General features: G+C 40.0%; 1 protein-coding gene across 1 annotated transcript in view; it reads right to left on the bottom strand.

Annotated features, from left to right (window-relative positions):
- LTBP2 (latent transforming growth factor beta binding protein 2) overlaps positions 1-13,159 on the bottom strand; it is a 190,115-nt gene extending 176,956 nt beyond the window's left edge. Inside the window, exons 1-2 of the mRNA XM_051977602.1 lie at positions 12,283-13,159; positions 3,121-3,191 (exon numbers count right to left, since the gene is read on the bottom strand). Coding sequence (XP_051833562.1) covers positions 3,121-3,191; positions 12,283-12,737 — 526 coding nt within the window. The 5' untranslated portion in view covers positions 12,738-13,159. The remainder of the gene's footprint in view (positions 1-3,120; positions 3,192-12,282) is intronic.
- Positions 13,160-19,107: the final 5,948 nt, after the last annotated feature.

Here is a 19,107-nt window from a genome sequence, read left to right as displayed (position 1 = left end):
ACCCACAAAAAGATGGGGCAAAATAATTTTCCAGCCAAAGATAACTTATAAAGTCAGCAGGAAAGTTTCACCTGGATGAGAATGTACCATAATTCAGCGCAGGCTATGTCAGGATAGACCTGGCCCTAGCAAACTGGAGTAGGCCTTGGCAGCCACAGAATCAGCAGCAACTGCTTCAGGAAGTCTCAGTCCATATATTGTAAAAGAATCAAACAACTTATCAGAAGGAGATCATAGAGGTCTTTTTGCTGGTACTGGCAAAGCAACAGTACTCTGTTCCTTTGTTCAACTTGAATCCAGTTTGCAGTCCTAAATGGCAGTCCTAGGGCAAGAAGGAGCACTGACACACCAGAGCTTGCAACCATTATGGAGCAGGGACCTTCCTCATAGTTCCAGGGCAGAAAAGAGTGCTTTTGATGACCCACAGACCAGAGCAGAGACCAGGAGAGTAGTAAACTCACCGCTCCTTAGATCATACCACCTTGGAAGAACTGAAAACATCCAAGTCCCAAAAAGTACCTCCGAAATAGCTGCACAAAACTCCAGAAGCTTGGAACTGTGCACCTTCTATCCTGAAAGCAGAATCCTAATTTAACAAAATGTTAAAAGTCAAGAAAGAGCTGGGAAATGAGCAAATAACAGAAAAAAAAATTTCTAACCATAGAAAGTTACTATGGTGACAAGGAAGATTAAAGCACACACTCAGAAGATAACAAATTCAAAGCTCCTACTTCTTAAGCCTCCAAAAAAAAAAAAGAAAAGAATTAGTCTAAGAGCAGGGAAGAGCTCAAAAGGAATTTTGAAAATCAAGTAAGAGAGGTAGAGGAAAAATTGGGAAGAAAAATAAGAAGGATAGAAGAAAATCCATGAAAAACGAGTCAACAGTCTGATAAAGAAGAAACACATCAAAAAAAAAAAAATGCTGAAGAAAATAATACTTTAAAAACAGATTAGGCCAAATGGTAAAAGAGGTGCAAAAAGTCAATAGGGAGAAAAATGTCTTAAAAAGCAAAATTATCCAAATAGGGGGAGAGGCACAAAAATTCACCAAAGAAAAAACTCCTTACAAATTAAAATTGTTCAAATGGAAAAGGAGGTACAAAAACTCACTGAGAAAAACTATGCCTTAAAAATTAGAATTGAGCAAATGGAATCTAATAATCTCATAAGAAATCAAACAATAAAACAAAACCAAAAGAATGAAAAAATAGCATTGTGAAATATCTCATTGGAAAAATAAGTGACCTGAAAATAGATCCAGGAGAGATAATTTTAAAATCAATTGGATTGCCTGAAAGTCATAATCAAGAAAAAAGAATTGCAACATCATTTGCAAGAAATGGTTGAGGAAAACTGCCCTGAAATTCTAGAACCAGAGATAAAAAGAAATGGAAAGAATCTACTGATCACCTGCTGAAAGAGATCCCACAATGAAAATTCCCAGAAAAAACCATGGAGGGATCTTCTTTCCTTATAAAACTACTTTAATTTTATATATATATACGTGTGTGTGTGTGTGTGTGTGTGTGTGTGTGTGTGTGTATGTATGATGAAGAGGAAGGATTTTGCTTGTTACCTTAAATAAACTGTATTTCCAAGAAGTTTCAATAATTACAGTGATGCTGGGAAATGAATATAAACTGCTTGCATTTTTGTTTTTCTTCCCGGATTATTTATACCTTCTGAATCCAATTCTCCCTGTGCAACAAGAGAACTGTTCGGTTCTGCACACACATATTCTATCTAGGATATATTGCGACATATTTAACATATATAGGACTGCTTGCCATATGGGAGAGGGGGTGGAGGGAGGGAAGGGAAAAATCGGAGCAGAAGTGAGTGCAAGGGATAATGTTGTAAAAAATTACCCTGGCATGGGTTCTGTCAATAAAAAGTTATTAAAAAAAATAATTACAGTGATTATTACAGATCACTTTGACATTCAAATGACTAAACATAAATAATTATGTCTTTGTGATTATTAATTATATTATTAATAAATTGTATAGCCAGGAACTTTAGATTCATTTACTCCTAGGTGATATATCATGGGGGGAGGAGTGTGTGTGTGTGCATGGGCATGAATTAACCCCAGGGTTAATATTTTCTCAGCAAAGTAGGAGGCAAGGCCCTCAACTGAAAGAAGGAGTGGGTGAGGGAGATAAGAAAAGGTTGAATAAACTCTGTGGGAGGATAGGAATCAAATAAGAGAATAAAAGGATTGCCTTATGGCAGTAAGGGCCCAGTTGAGATTATATGTTTTTGAGAGAGTACAGTAGAGTTGAAGTTAGAGGACTTGAATTCAAATTCTAACTAGAATTTGTGACAATCTCATTGGACCTCAATTTTCTAATCTCTAAATCTATGATTTTATGATCTTTCTTTTGTCAGAATTCACCCTATTTATTCCTCCACTCTCATGCAACCTATTCCCACCAACTAATCTTGGGCATTTGTTTAGCAGCAGTTCTAAAGGAAGAATTGTCAAGAAAGCCATAAAATTAACTCACTTGTTTTAAAGTTTGCAAACCATTCTCTTCATAATAACACTACAATATAGGGTTTTATATTATTTCTCTTTAAAGATAAAAAACTGAGACACAGAGCAGTAAATGAATTTTTCTAGGGCCAATAAGAGTCAGAACCAGGACTTGGATTCTGGTCAAAGCCCAATATAGGATACTTTCAGCTTCATAGATGCTTCCTTCTGCCCTCCTGTTCAGTGAATTAAAACAATGGCCATTTTCCATAAATTACAAAGGAACAATGGACATCTGAGGAAGGAATATTCAAGAAATCTCATTGCATGCTAGTTTTGGAAGCCTAGAAACAAGTATTGAAAAAGACCTGGTCAAAGATATCACATTAAGTACATTAAGCACATTAAGTGCTGAAGGTGAAACTATAACTTTAGAACTTGGGGCCTTTTAAAACACATAGTAAGAATGTAATATGCACATTCATTTTCTCAAATGAAAATATTTTAAAATGTGCCCTTCTAACCCCATCCCCCAAAATTCCTTTGGAAGGGAGTAGGATGTAAAGTACTAGAAAGTTAAGGAACACAGTTTTCCCACAAGCGCAGGAATGTCCTGCTTAGGAAAATTAGGGTCAACTCACGTTTGATGCACTGATTGGTGCTGTTGGCAGTCGTCCATCCTGGGCAGCACCGTCCCCCGCAGACGTTCCTCCTGCATGATTATAATGGTATTAGGAAAAAGGCATTCTGGGAATATCTGCCTGAGGATAGTACCCAGCTTTAGATAACCCATATCCCTTTTCCATTGCTGTTTCCTTCTCAAGCACCATACCTTTGACTTGTTTGGGGCATGTCAATCAAATTTTACCCACTGTATGGGGCATCATGTGATAAAAAGCTGAGACAAGGAAATGGGAAAGTAATAGAAACCATGATCTGGATTTTTGAGGTGCTTATTTAATGGGGATAATAGAATAAAGATCTATGTAAAAATATGAGAAGGAAGGAAGGAAAGAAAGAAGGGAGGAAAGAATGAAGGGAGGGAGGGAGGAAGGAAGGAAGGAAGAGAGGAAGAGAGGGAGGGAAAAAGGGAAGGAAGGAAGGAAAGAGGGAGGAAGGAAGGAAGAAAGGAAGGGAGGGAGGGAGGGAGAGAGGGAGTGAGGAAGAAAGGGAGAAAGGAAGGGAGGAAGGGAGAAAGGAAAGAAGGAAGGAAAGAAGGTAGGAAGGAAGGAAGGAAAGAGGGAGGAAGGAAAAGAGAGAGGGAGGGAGGGAGGAAAGAGGGAGGAAGAGAGGAAGAAAGGAAGGAAGGGAGGGAGGGAGGGAGAGAGGGAGAGAAGAAGAAAGGGAGGGAGGAAGGGAGGAAGGGAGAAAGGAAGGAAGGAAAAGAGGGAAGGAGGGAGGGAAGGAGGGAGGGAAAGAAGGAAAGAGGGAGGGAGAGAAGGAAAGAGAGAGGGAGAGAAGGAGGGAGGGAGGAAAGGAGGAAGGGAGAAAGGAAAGAAGGCCTAAATCCCTAAAACCCAGGGCTAGGCTAGAGACCATAGGTTGCTTTGGGCAAAAGAAGTTCCCTCAAAGCAAAGAGTTCTTAACTTTTTTTTTTTTTAATATCATGAACCCATTTGGTTAGGTTGATAAAACAAATCTATTCTTTTGGAAGTCTGATGAAGCCTATGGACCCCTTCTTAGCATAAGGCCTTTTTAAATGCATAAAATAAAATATGTAAGATTACAAAGGAATCAAAGTATTAAATAAAAATCCACAGGTTAAAAACCTCTGCCCTAAGATCTCTTTTGTCGTGATTTGTCCAAGAGTAAATTGGTCTTTAATATCACCATTGATCATCACTAATAGTAATTTTTGGGTGTCATACTATAAATGTGACTTAGGGACCTAGGTGATGTTCACCAGGATGTTCAACTTCAGATAGTCAACTTGACAAAGGCTTTCTAAGGTAAGTATATTCCGTAACTGCAGAATACAAGTGTTCCAAGACTTATCAAGGGTGGAGTGCTTAGGTGACTGAATAAGCAAATACTTTATAATGAAGCTTTTATAATGAAGCTTTTCCTAATTTCCCTAGTTGCTAGTGTTCCCCTTACCCTACACCCCACCACATTTACCTTATGCTTGGCACATAGTACACATTTATAAAGTGTTTGTTAACTGACTGATGCTTTGAGATCCATAATTGTAACCAGGTACTCCACAAATATGTCTCCTATGTTTTGGACAAACTTCCTACAAAAGTATTAGACATTCAATACAAAGAGCCTCAATTCCAAAAGCCTGAAATGGACAGAAGAATTGTCTCAGAAGATCAGGGATACAAGAGATAGAAGAAGGCAATAGAGGAGTGAAGATTGAAGTACAGATTTCAGAGGTGAAGAAAAAAATGGGATAAAGAGATGGAATGAAGAATGAGATCATGTGCAAAGTAGTAGAGTGGGAAAATCATAGAATGAATGATCTGCATATCTATTTTATAGAGGAGAAGGATAGATTTTTCTTTTTAACTAAGCGATGATGAAGATTAACAAAGAAACTGAAGTCCTTGCTCTCTTCCAACCTGTTCAGGTACAAGGGAGCAGAAAAGATGAAGGAATTAGAAGTGAGGATGAGGCTAGAAGATGGATAGATGGATTAGAGAGGATGAAACTAGAGAGATTTATTCCAGGGCTAGAAATGAGAATGGGAAGCTAAGAGTTTAGTGGAAGATAGACCAGAACTTGAGATGAGGAGTTTAGAGTTTAGAGCTCTTTCAAAAGGAAGAGCTGAGACTGGTGGCCACTTTTAAACCTCTGTGGACAGCATGGGGGAGCATCTGGTCCCACTTAGGAGTTTGTTTGACATTTGAGTGGACCCCAAAGCCTATGTGGTTTTTGGAGCCTCACAAACAATTCAAAATAAATTCCTTTCACTTAAAAAAAAATCAATAACAAAAAAAAAAAAAAAAGAGGCCCATTTCTGGCCTTCTGAACTAATATTATGGGGAGCTACCACCCAGGGAGCTCCAGGAATGTCCTCTACAGCCAAGTCACCCCTCTGGCCCATAGCTCAACCTTCCTGGATCAGACATTCCTAGCACTAGCCTCTTCCAGAAGCTTCCCATGCCCTCCAGCATTCTTCTTTCATCACCAAGACCTATTCCAGGAAAATCAAGTAGGGTGATTGGTCAGTCACACCTATTCCTGAATGCTGCCTTCCAATACTTGGAAAAAAGCCCTAGAACCCTTCCAGAATTTCTAGGAACTGGGTAGAGGGGGAAGAGAGGGGAAGAGGGGAGAATCTGCAGATTGTTGCTATTCTTCAGTCATGTCTGATTCTTCATGACCCCATTGGGGCTTTCTTGGCAAAGATGCTGCAATGGTTTGCCATTTCCTTCTCCAGTTCATTTTAGAGATGAGGAAATTGAGGGTAAACTTACCCAGGATCACATAGCTCGTAACTGTTTGAGATGAGATTTGAACTCAAATCTTCCTGACGATGGGCCCAGCACTCTGCAATATGGCACCACCCAACTATCCCTGTCCTCTTTTAATGATTACAAAGTGTGTCAGTGAAGTCAGTGAGAACAAACAGAATTGGGTTTGTAGACACTGAGGACATAGAAATGGTGGATGGATGGGAGTAAAGAGTTGTGAATAGCACAAAATCCATTCTGAGAAGTGAACTGGGGCCAAACATCCCTCTCTTATTAAATGCTGATAACAATTGAGGAAATATGCCTTCAGAATTTGCATTAGGGAGAATGATCATTTCCATTGATAGCCTACTTTTCAATGCTCCCATTAGAGATGAAATATTAAGTTGGATGGATGCACCATGGGTCTGATCCAGGCTCACAAGATTTATGTTCTTACAGTTTGAGGAAGAACAAATTTGGCCCAGAAAGCCCCCTGAAGCAGATAACAGAGCATCAATGAATTGAGTGGGAATAAGAAGTGATTACTACTGTCTTTGCTTACCATAATAAATCAATAAGCTTTTATTAAGTACCTAAGCCCCATGTTAAGTGATTGGTTTACAGAGACAAATATGAAACAATCCCTACCCTCAAGAAATGTACATTTTGTATCTATTGGAAGAGATAATACAGTTGGAGGCAGCTAGGTGGTGAAGGGGTTAGACATGAAATAAGGAAAACCGGAGTATTAGTCCTACCTTAGATACTTGGACAAATCTTTTAAATCTCTTAGTCTCAGTTTCTTCATGTGTAAAATTGAGATAATAGTACCACTTACCTCAGGGGTTATTGTGAAAACCAAATGAGATAACATATTCAGAATAATTAGCAAATCTTGCAATGCTATGCGAAAGCTAATTATTGCATACAACATAATTACATTGTAATTTTGAGGGAGAATGAAATAGCTGGGGAAGATCAGGAAATGTATCATGCAGGGACAGCAGGGTGGTGCAGTAGATAAAGTACTGGCTTGGAGATAGGAGGACCTCAGTTCCTGTATAAGAAAACCTCTTAAACTGTGGGTCACAACATTGTATTGGGGTCATGTAACTGAATATGAGGGACTTGAAAAATTTGACAACAGTAAAAGGTTTCTGAATATTCTTTGAACTGCTGTATCAAATTAAGATCTAATTATGTAAAAATATAATATGTAAATTTTTTTCATCTTTAATAAATGATAAAATTATATACATCTAAGAATTATTTTGAAATACGTTTATTCATGATTTATTATTAGTAACTGTTCTATTTATAATGTTTAGAAGGATTGTACATGTTTAACCTATATCAAATTGCTTGAGGAGGGGGAAGGGAAGGGAAGGAGGGAGAAAAAATTAGAACACAAAATCTTACAAAAATGAATGTTGAAAACTTCTTTATGTGTATTTGGAAAAAGAAAATACTATAGGGGGAGGGGGGAAATTGGCCAATGTTAGACATGTACAAAATTTTTTTAAATTTATATACCTATTTTATGTACCTAGGGTCATATAAAAATTTCTCAGGTAAGACAGATTTATGAGAATAAAAAGTTTAAGAAGCCCTGATGTCAAAGCTGAGCTTTTTATTTTCCAGCTTTTTTACAGATGAGAAAAAAAACAGGATTAAATGACCAACGTCACACAGCTAATAAGTACCTGAGACGAGATTTGAACTTGTGGAGATGAGTTCCCGATTCCAAGGCCAGTACTCTATTTGCTGCACCACCGAGCTGCTCCGTTGTTAGTCATACTCTGCACTCAATAGAGCAAATTCATCCCTTTAGTAAGGCTTCTACAATCTGCTTAGCCTTTAGTTCTAACTACTGTATCATAGAGGAAAAAACAGAGATCTAGATCATTCAATCATTTGTTGTATCACTTTTGAACTGTGGGATTCTGGGTAGGTTACTTCATCTACCTCAGTTGCCTCCTCTCTAAATGAGGGGACTGGACAAGATGATCTCCAAAATCCAAAAGAAACCAAGTACTAGTTCTTGGCCAGAGCTACCAAGTGAGAGAGCGTGGCAGTTCCCAATTTCACCACCGGATGGCGCTTAGATTTCAATGCTAAGTAGCTAGGGGCAAACATTGATCAACCAGTCTCTGCATCATTATTCACAGTGGACATAGGAACAAAGTATCAAAGACTTGGAATTAGAAGAAACCTTAGAAATCTAGTCTAAAGCAAGTTCCCTTTGCAGATGAAGAAAAGAAGGAAGGTCCAGGGGAATGGCAACCTTCTCGAGATCACACAGGGTCTGACAGAACAGGGCACGTTAAAGCAGGATCTCTGACTCCTTATCTCTTTCCATTGGATGGGGAAGATAGAGGAAGTAACAAGATCCCTCCACTCAGGCCCCCATCGGCCAGGAGAGAGCTGTAGACTAGAACTGGGAGTTAAAAACTTTCTACTTTACCAAGAACAGGCTGATAGCTTATGTCCCTGTGGACATGGGAGATACTTTAAATAGCGGATTGACTGTACTTTACATGAAGTCGCTGTATATACATACATTCACTGCACCAGATAAATTTTTCTAAAGTATCATTAACAAATCACTTTTGTTGTTGCTATTTGGTCATTTTAGTTGTGTCCAACTCTTCTTGACCCCCATTTGGGGTTTTCTTGGCAAAAATACTGGAGAGATTTGCCATTTCCTTCTTCAATTCATTTTACAGTTGAGGAAACTGAGACAAACGGGGTGAAATGACTTTTCCAGGATCACCCAACTAGTAAGTGGCTGAAGCCAGATTTGAATACAGGAAGATGAGTCTTCTTGACATTAGACCTGACATTATCTATAGTATCACCGAGCTGCCCTATATATCACTTTCCTACTCCCAAATTTGCAAGAAGTGTCTACTTTATAAAGGATGAAGTCCAAACTCTTTAGTGTGCCACAAGCTGTCAACTATCTGCTCAGCCTATTCCCCATTACATGCACAATTTCACCTTTAGTCACCACACACACACACACACACACACACACACACACACACACACATTCTGTGATCCAGTCACATTGCCTCCTTGTTCTTCCTTGCACAAGACAATGCAAACTCTAAACATTTTCATTTTTGGTCCCCTATGCCTAGGATATTCTTCCTCCTCACTCTGCTTCATGGCTTTCTTCAGGTCTCAATTAAAATCCCACCTTTTATAGAAAATCTCTCCCAGATTCCAAGAATGATAGTTCTTTTTCTCTATAATTATCTCCAATTTATATTGCCTTTAATTTGTCTGTCCATAGTTATTAGAATATAGTCTCCCTTCACATATTACAATGACCTTGAGAGGACTGACTATCCTTTGCTATTCTTTATGTTTAACATAGTGTTTATCAAATAGTAATCAGCTGACTGATTCTTGCTTCAGTCAGATTGGTCTTCTCACTTGTGTACTTTTACTGATATCATCACCCCTTTGTGGAATTTATTTCCTCTCCCCTTCACTTACATCCTTCCCTTTCTTTAAGGTCTAACTCAAGTCCCACCCTCTTTCAACTGTTTCTCAATGATTCCAGTTCATAGCGCTCAGTCCTTTCCTTGAACTCCTATAGCATTTTTTCCTAAAGAACAAAAAGAATCATTTCTCAAAGGCCATTGGCAATGTTTGTTGTCTTTGAAAGTTTTTGCTGCATTCTCCCAAATCTACTGTTAGATCTACATGTCTGTGATCTGTAACTCAAACATTTTGGCATCCTCAGGGCATTCCTCAAGCTTGAAGTGATTTTTCTATCTCAGATCTCTCTATTCTGCTTAGACCTCTCCTTTTAATATATTAATTTTTACTGTAGTCACCTGTAAACATCAATCCTCCACTAATTTGTGGAAGCCTCAAGGGCTATACCTTGTTGCATCTTTGAAATTCTTAAGCACCACATAGGTGCTTAAGAAATGTTTTTGGAACTGTTGAATTTGTGGAAGCTCATCCATACTCAAAAACTTTGTTAATAGTAAAGATCATGAGGAGAAACATGAATCTGCTTTTAAAAGCTATACTATCTAAATGTCTACTGGCTACATGGAGAAGAGTCAGAGATAGGAGCAGGGGGGAACCAATGTGGATTATCAATATTGATTCAGATATTATTGCTTTAGTATGTTGTTGAATTGTTTCAGTTATATCCATCTCTCTGTGACCCCATTTGAGGTTTTCTTGGTAGAGAAAATGGAGTGATTTGCCATTTCCTTCTTAGTTTATTTTCCAGATGAGAAACTGAAGCAAACAGAATTAAGTGACTTGCTCAGGGTCATACAGTTAGTAAGTGTCTAGGGCTGCATTTGAACTTGGATCTTCCTTACTCCAGGACCACACTCTATGAACCCTGTGGAAAAGGTGAGGTAAGGAGCTAGCCACTTTAGGCCTCAAATATCTTCATCTGTTTAAAAAAAAAAAATCAGACAATAGTAGTAGATATATTCTTTCTACCTCCCTCATTTTACAGAGAAAAAAACTTCACATTCAGCCCAAAGAGTTTAAGTGACACTCCAAATCATTTAAGGTAGTATAGCTAAGATTCAAATCCTGACCCTCTTGACTCAATATTCAGTTTTCTACTGAATCACCTTTCTATTATTTCTAATTCCTATTCCATATTCTCATTTTCCAAACCACCCAACTTGCCTCAGAGCTTCTGGTAGGTGGTAGGAAGTTTGGAAGAAACTTATCTGAAGGATGTGAGGAAAATGTAACAGAGAAATACTAGAAGAAACATCCCACACAGTCCTGTTAACAAATGAGTGAGTACCATATCTATACTGGCAGTACAAAGCTGATTTTTGAAAATATTGTCTGCTATAGAGGCAAGCTGCATCATGTATGTATGTGTTATACATATATGTACAGATAGAAAAATAGATAGCTAGGACACATGCCTATGCAAGCTGTTGTTGTTTCTAATTGCACAATTGTCAGAGAACGGTTTGTGGTTCTTCATGGAAATACAATTATAATCAAGATCACTGATTTAGTCCACCCAATCCTTGGGACTCAATGAAAGGTACAAAATACAGTGGCAGAGAGAGAGAGGGATGGGGACATTCCTGCTGATGTCCTTTGCCAGTTGATCCCTCCTCCCCCCTCTCCCCCCTTACAGCGCTGCCAATAACCATGAGTTCACCTCAGGAGGCACCTGCCTAGCTCTGGGCACTAGCCAGGCATGCAATTGTTCAAAAAGTGCAATGGCTTTTACAATCCAGGCAGGAGGAGGAAGTCACAGGACTGAGCCAGCAGAAGTAGTGGAGAAACCCAGAGCTTCTGGTGGGGAAGCGAAATTGGGAGGCAGGAATCAAAGAGGGGTGTTACATTGGGAAGATCAAAGAGAAGAGGGGAATTTGTGTTTATCAGTATATGTTTCTTAAGGATGGCTCAGTTTCACAAAGGAAATTCTAGGGTACAAGCTACACACACACACACACACACACACACACACACACACACCCCAAATCTAAAACCTTTCGCTCCAGACTTCTACCTCTTCCCAGTTACTAAACTCAGTCAGGAATTTTCACGCGTCCCCTCCCCCCACCTCCGTCTCATTCAGGTATCCAGTCCTCTTAAACATTCTCAGACAAACCCACGAGTTCATACAAACACTAAACTTCCCTTCAGAAAATGAGTCCCGGAATAGGGTCGGTCTCTTTTCCTAACATTTCCACTGCACTCCACCTGCGAATGCCGCCCTCCAAACCACTCCTTCCCCTACCTCCACCCCGGGCTGGTGCCCATTTTCCTTTCCTACACATTCCCCAGGGACCACCGCTCCGGGATTCAGGCACAGCACATAGATGTGAATCCCGGTAAAGAAAACCCTCAGCATCTGGTTCTTTCTGCCCGCTACAACGAGACACTCCCGGATCTGGGTGCACTTTTCCCTCTTAACCCGAGCAGAACTCCATTTCCCCATCTGAATTGCGGGTATGCAAAAACTTCGGGGTTAAGAAAGTTAAATTAGAGAGGAAGAAGAAACTGAGGACGGCATAAAAAAAGCTAAGCTCGGACAAATGAAAAGCTCGGGCAGCTCTCACATAGCGGCTCAAAGTTTGCATCCAATCTAGACGGACAATAACAAGAGGGTAGAGTAGGGCAGGAGTTGATAGTTGTACCACCGATCTACCTATCTTGATATAGATCCATGTGTCTAGAGATCTATCAATACCTGCTCCTCCCTAACCTCTCTCATATAGATATCTATGAGGCATATATAATCCAAACAACATACAACATACATGTACAAATAAACACATATACCTATAAATACATAGAAAGTGATATCCAATCTTGGTAAGGAACTTCCCGAAAGTAGTAAGTACACGCACCCACGCACACGCACACACAGACCCTCTGGCTTACCCCATCAGTCGTCCTCGGGAGGAGGGCGGGGGCGGGGGCGCAGCCCGGACTCTCTGCCCGGTCCTAGGGCGCTGAAGAGCAGAGGCAGTCCTGGCCAGAGGTGGGTTCTGCTGTCGTAGGGTAATCGCAGACATCTGTACAGGTGGCAGGACTCTGCGAGTCTGCTGCGTTCTGAGAGGCCTCCTGATTTCGCCGTCGGTTGGGTTCCTCAAGTGTCCCCAAACCGGCTGAGGTCCATCTCCGTGAGGCTGACCTGGACCAAGCCCGCCTTGCTCCCGGAACAGACTATACACCTTGCCTACAGTCGCACCGGGATGATTGACCCCAGGTCGCCGAAGGCGGCCCCGGTCCCTGACTGAGGGCTCGTACCTTCCCACTAGATCCCGCTGGGCATCACCCACACCCACAAAGAGAGCCAGGGTCAAGGGCAGAAAACTTCTCCAATAGCTTCCCATGATTGGCCTCGGGCAAGAAGAACTCAGCGCACAACTAGCCGCAGCGGCCACATGTAGCGCCCGGAGCAGTTGCACGCCGGGCTCCCAGGCTCCTGGTCTCGCCAGGCAGGAGATGCTTGCCTTGAAATTCACTTTCCACCCAGCAATTTCGGTCCCAAACCTGCCTCTCGATCAGGAGCTTGGGGGAAAGAAGAGGTACGGATTTGGTCAGCGCCGGGATATCGAGAATTCTCCCGGATTCAGACCTGTTCTTGACCTCGCGTTCAGCCCTGTGCCCCCAGCCCACTCTGAACACACAGCTGGTCTCTTCCCCCTATCACTGCAACCTCGGGAGGGGATGTGGAGGGTTTTATTTTTGGAAACCTCCCACTTTTTTTTCCAGTCTCTTTTATCCACACTATTGCCCCCTCCTCGGAGAGACGGCTCAGCCTCCTCATTACGGGAGAGAGGGAGGAATTCCAGTAACACCCACTTTGGCACCGCTGAGCGTAGGAAAGGCGGAGGGGGATTAACCCCTGAAGAGCAGGGAACAGGCGGGTCCCCTACTTCGAGAGCCCTCGGGGAGGTAGGGTCTGCGCAGGTTGTGGGTTCAAGTGCATCTCTCACCTGTTCTTGTCATCCCTGACTTTTTTTTCCCCTCCTTCTTGGACCCTCACCTTTCCGGGACACTCTCAGGGGCTAGTGGAAAATTGTGGTGGCGCCCGAAAGCACCTTGAAAGGATTAGACGGGTCCAGCGCCCGAGATTCAGAAACTACTGCAAACTACCATCACCTCCAAAAGCTGACTCCACTCATGCCTAGTGCCACATGCCGCGCGTGGCTGGAGGACAGTCCAGAACTCTCTTGCTTCCGCCTTCCCCTGGGGCATAAAGGGGCTTTTAGATGACTTGCACAGTATGCCCCCTAGTGGAATTAATCTAGCTCTTCATTCATAGCTACAGCGTATTAAATCATTATCCAACCACAATCATGCTTTGTAACTCTTAACATTCATTCAGTCAGAAATTCAAAGTGCTTTCCCATTAGGAATTCATTATCTGATCCTGTTCAAGTCTTTGAACCCTCAATCACTGCAATCTACTTATGATTAAAGTCAGTCAGAGATGTATGTGTTGTTTGGAGTGAGGGATGGAATGGGTATTTCCATTTTTGCAATGCCACAAAGTCATATAAGAAGTCAGTGACAAAATGGAGGAAAAAATTCAGGCTACCTAATCATGAGGTTTCCTTGTTCCCTATCCTCCTTCCCCTCTCCAGCTGGAAGTAATGTCCTCTGAACTCCCACAAGCTAGAAGTCTCTGTCCTCTGATCTAACTCCCTTGGTATTTTATTCATGTTTCATGTGGTACCTATCATATCCTACCTTGTATCATATTTAGAATATGTAATTTCCCTTCTAGCTTATAAGTTTCTTTTATGTGCAATTCTAGTTACACTACCCTGACATACTATTTCTGGATTTATTTCTTCCCCCCATTGAAAATAAATTGTAGAAAGGACACTCATGTTGTAAAAAGGGAGTAGGGGGCTCAAAGGGGTGGAGGGAGGGCAGAGGAGACAGTGCATAAAAAGAAAGGTAGCAAATATCTGCCAGAGCTTACAGTAGTATAGGTAATTAATTATAATGTCTTATCTCTGTTGGTTATCTCTCATTTATACTATACTATATCCATATGTATATAAATATATATACATATATATCTACCTACCTATATATCTTGTTTGTACATAGTTGCTTGCATGTTACTTTCCCATTAGACTGTGAGCTTCCTAAAAGCAAGGATTATCTTTTGCTTTTCTTGATATCCCTAGTAACTATTACAATGTCTGGCATATAAATATTTATGGATTGACTGTTCTTTCCTTAATAAAAGGAGGGGATAGATACTCATGTTCATAGTATAATTGATTTAAAAGCTAGAAGTGACCTTAGGGATCATTTCATCTCATGCCTAAATCTTACAGATGAGAAAACCGAAGAAATGGAAACATTAGGTCTCTGAACCTAGGTTGGTTGTGAGGCCAGAAGGCATAGGAGGCCAAAATGGGATTTAGGAATCAGTGGAGATTTTTTAAATAGTGAAATGCACTATTGTGGGTTAAAAGACATAAAGAGAGGGGAACAGGAAGAAAAGAGGGAGCTAGACTGGTGTCGTGATAAAAATTTAGGAAGGTTTGGAATATCAAAGTCTAGTACAAGGAAACAGAGCACATTATAATAGATTAAAGCAAGTCAGCTTTTTTTTGAAAAACCTTATCACCCTCAAAATGCCAGTAGCCTTGATATTTCACCTCATCATCACCCTTTTTATCTCTGATTGGAGGTTGGAAATACGAACTCCAAAACCTCCATCTAAGAAGGAAGGACTGCTTAGAACATCCCATTTTTCATTTGGCTGTATTACTTGGGACTTAACTGATTTCCTCCCTTTTGGGGCACCTTTTCTAGCCACCTCTTCCACCAACCCTCTTTTGAACTTTTGTATTGTCTTCCCCTATTAGATGATAAATTTTTGAGGTCAGGAGTTTTTTTTTTTTAAATATATATATTTGTATTCCCAGAACTTAGCACAATGCCTGGAAAATAGTAGGTACTTTATTCTCCAATTGATAAATGGTCAAAGGATATGAACAGACTATTTTCAGATGAAGAAATTGAAACTATTTGTGGCCACATGAAAAGATGCTCCAAATCACCATTGATGAGAGAAATGTAAATTTAAGACAATTCTGAGATAACCACTACACACCTGTGAGATTGGCTAGAATGACAGGGAAAAATTATGATGAATGTTGGAAGGGAAGGGAATGGGAAAGGGACACTGATACATCGTGAGTGGAACTGTGAATAGATCCAACCATTCTGGAGAGCAGTTTGGAACTATGCTAAAAAATTTATCAAACTGTGCATACCCTTTGATCCAGCAGTGTTTCTACTGGGATTATATCCCAAAGAGATCTTACAGAAGGGAAAGGAACACACATGTTCAAAAATGTTTGTGGCAGCTCTTTTTGTAGTGGCAAGAAACTGGAAATTGAGTGAATGGCCATCAATTGGAGAATGGCTGAATAAATTATGGCATATGAATATTATGGAATACCATTTTTCTATAAGAAACGGCCAGCAGGATGATTTCAGAAAGGCCTGGAGAGACTTACATGAAATGATGCTAAGTGAAATAAGCAGAACCAGGAGATCATTTTACATGGCAACAAGAAGACTATATGATGATCAATTCTGATGGACTGGCTCTCTTCAACAATGAGATGATTCAAACCAGTTCCATTTGTTCAGTGATGAAGAGAGCTATCTACACCCAGAGAGAGAACCATGGGAACTGAGTGTGGACCACAACATAGCATTCTCACTTTGTTGTTATTTGCTTGCATTTTGTTGTCTTTCTCAGTTTTTCTTTTTCTTCCTTCTTGATCTGATTTTTCTTGTGCAACAAGATGATTGTATAAATATATTAGATCTAATATGTATTTCAACATATTTAACCTGTATTTGACTACCTGCCAGCTAAAGGAGGGGATGGAGGGAGGGGGGAAGGAAGGGGAAATTGGGGACAAAAGGTTTTGCAAGGAACAATGTTGGAAAAATTACCCATGCATATGCTTTGTAAATAAAAAGCTTTAATAAAAAAAAGAAAAAGAAAAAGAAAAGAAAATAGGAAGCACTTAACAAATGTTTATTGACTGGACTGATTGAGGGGATATAGGATGGTGGAAGCTGGTGAAAAGCACTGGAACCCTGGTAGAAATGACCAAACTTACCTAGTAGAGTCTGATGAGCTTTTAAAAATTTTTTTTATTAGAATCAATTAGGATCAGGCATTAGGAAAAAAGAACTGGAGACTAGTTCAAATTCATGCTGATTGGGTGACAGAACCTACAACTAGCTGATAATCAAACTCCCCATCATCAAGAAAGGGTTTTTTTTACATCTGTCTTATTTTGACTCAAGGGATTTTGAGCTTCCCTGGGGTTTTATCCCTTAATAGGGTGGGGAGGCTATTGAGTTCTTTAACCCTTGAGCTAATTCCTTCCTTCCTTCCTTCCTCCCTTCCTCCCTTCCTCCCTTCCTTCTTCCTTCCTCCCTCCCTTCTTCCTTCCTTTCTTCCTTTCTTCCTTCCTTCCTTATTTTGACTTCAGGAAATAGTACAATGTAATGAATAGAATACTGGACTTAAAAGTCTTAAAAAGGCGTATTTTATTTATTTTTTTTTAAATTAAAGCCTTTTATTTTCAAAATATATGCAAGGATAATTTTCTTTTCTTTCTTTTTTTTAATAACTTTTTATTGACAGAACCCATGGCAGGGTAATTTTTTACAACATTATCCCTTGCACTCACTTCTGTTCCAATTTTTCCCCTGCCTCCCTCCACCCCCCTCCCCCAGATGGCAAGCAGTCCTATACATGTTAAATAGGTTACAGTATATCCTAGATACAACATATGTGTGCAGAACCAAACAGTTCTCTTGTTGCACAGGGAGAATTGGATTCCGAAGGTATAAATAACCCGGGAAGAAAAACAAAAATGCAAGCAGTTTACATTCATTTCCCAGTGTTGTTTCTTTGGGTGTAGCTGCTTCTGAAGATAATTTTCAACATTCATCCTTATAAAACCTTGTGTTTTAATTTTTCCCCTTCTTTCCCCCTTCCCCCTTTCCTAGACAGCAAGTGATCCAATATATGTTAAACATGTGTGATTCTTTTATACATATTTCCACAAATGTCATGCTGCACTAGAACAGTCAGATCAAAAAGGAAAAAATGAGAAAATACAAAATGCAAGCAAACAACAACAAAAAGAGGGGAAAATACTATGTTCCCACTGTCCTCCCTGTGGATGCAGATCCTTTCTTAGTCATAAGACCATTGGAGCTGGCCTGAATCATCTCATTGTTGACAACAGCCATGTCCATCAGAATTGATCATCTTATAATCTTGCTGTTGCCATGTATAATGATCTTCTGGTTCTGGTCATTTCACTCAGCATCAGTTCCTATAAGTGTTTCCAGGGCTCTCTGAAATCATCCTGCTGATCATTTTTTATAGAGCAATAATATTCCACAGAATTTATATATCATAACTTATTCAGCCATTCTCCAACTGATGAGTATTCATTCAGTTTCCAGTTTCTTACCACTACAAAAAGGGCTGCCACAAATATTTTTGCACATATAGGTCCCTTTCTCTGAAAAGGAGCAGTTTAAAGCATTTTAAAAGTGCCTATTCTGTGCCAAGTATTGTGCTAAGCACTTTACAAATATAACCTCATTTGATCCTCCCTGGAAGGTAGGAGTTATTATTAGTCCCATTTTTATAGATAAAGAAAATGAGATTATGTGACTTGCTATGGGTCACACAGCTAGTACGTGAGGTCACATTTGAACTCAGATCTTCCTTACTTGAGACTACAGCTCTATCCCCAGCACCACCTAATCTGCCTCTCATTGGAGACATTGGTTTGACTCCTGCCTCTAGAATTTGCAATCTCTGTTATCCTGGGGAAATCTTTGAATTTCTCTGATCTTCAGTTTCATCATCTATAAAATAAGGATCATAACAATATCATAACTGTCTTTCAAGGAGATAACAGTTACCCTTAACACTTGGCAAACCATAAAGTTTCAGCTATTATTACAAGAGAAAGGAAGAATAAGACAAAGATACTGCTTTCCTTGAGGAGTGTCCCATCTTGGTCCTGAGCCAAAAAGTCAATTATTTCTCATCTTATAATTCTGGGGCAAAAGAGAAGTAGGAATAAGAGGATGACTAAGAAGAAAAGATAAAATATTCACAATAATAGAACTTGTGTACTTTTCTGAGTGCAGGAACATCTATCATCTCATTTTATTCCAGCAACTCTAGAGCTAGTATTATTAGTCCCATTTTATGAGTAAAAGAAACTGAGACACAAAGAAATGACCAGTCCAGGTTCACCTACCTGCCTATCTAGCTACGCAGAACACACAAATCAACTATAGGATCATGCAGTTTAAAACTAATAGGGACCTTAGAAGAGATCATCTCAACTGTACTGGACTTGGCTCTTTTCAACAATGGGGTGATTCAAGACAATTCCAATAGACTTGTGATGAAAAAAGCCATATACATCCAGAGAGAACTATGGAGACTGAATGTGGATCAAAGCATAGTATTTTCAATTTTTTTTACTTGGTTTTTTTTTTTTCCTCATGCTTCCTCCCTCTCTCCCACTATTGATCTATTTTTTTTTTTGCATAGCATGACAAAAATGGTAATAGATTTAGAAGTACAGATGTTTAACCTATATTGGATTGCCTTCTGTCTAGAGGAGGGGGGGAGAGGGAAGGAGGGAGAAAAATATGAAAAACAAGGTT

This window comes from Antechinus flavipes, chromosome 2, assembly GCF_016432865.1.
Source record: "Antechinus flavipes isolate AdamAnt ecotype Samford, QLD, Australia chromosome 2, AdamAnt_v2, whole genome shotgun sequence".
NCBI lineage: Eukaryota > Metazoa > Chordata > Mammalia > Dasyuromorphia > Dasyuridae > Antechinus > Antechinus flavipes.
This window is presented reverse-complemented; position numbering and strand designations above follow the sequence as displayed.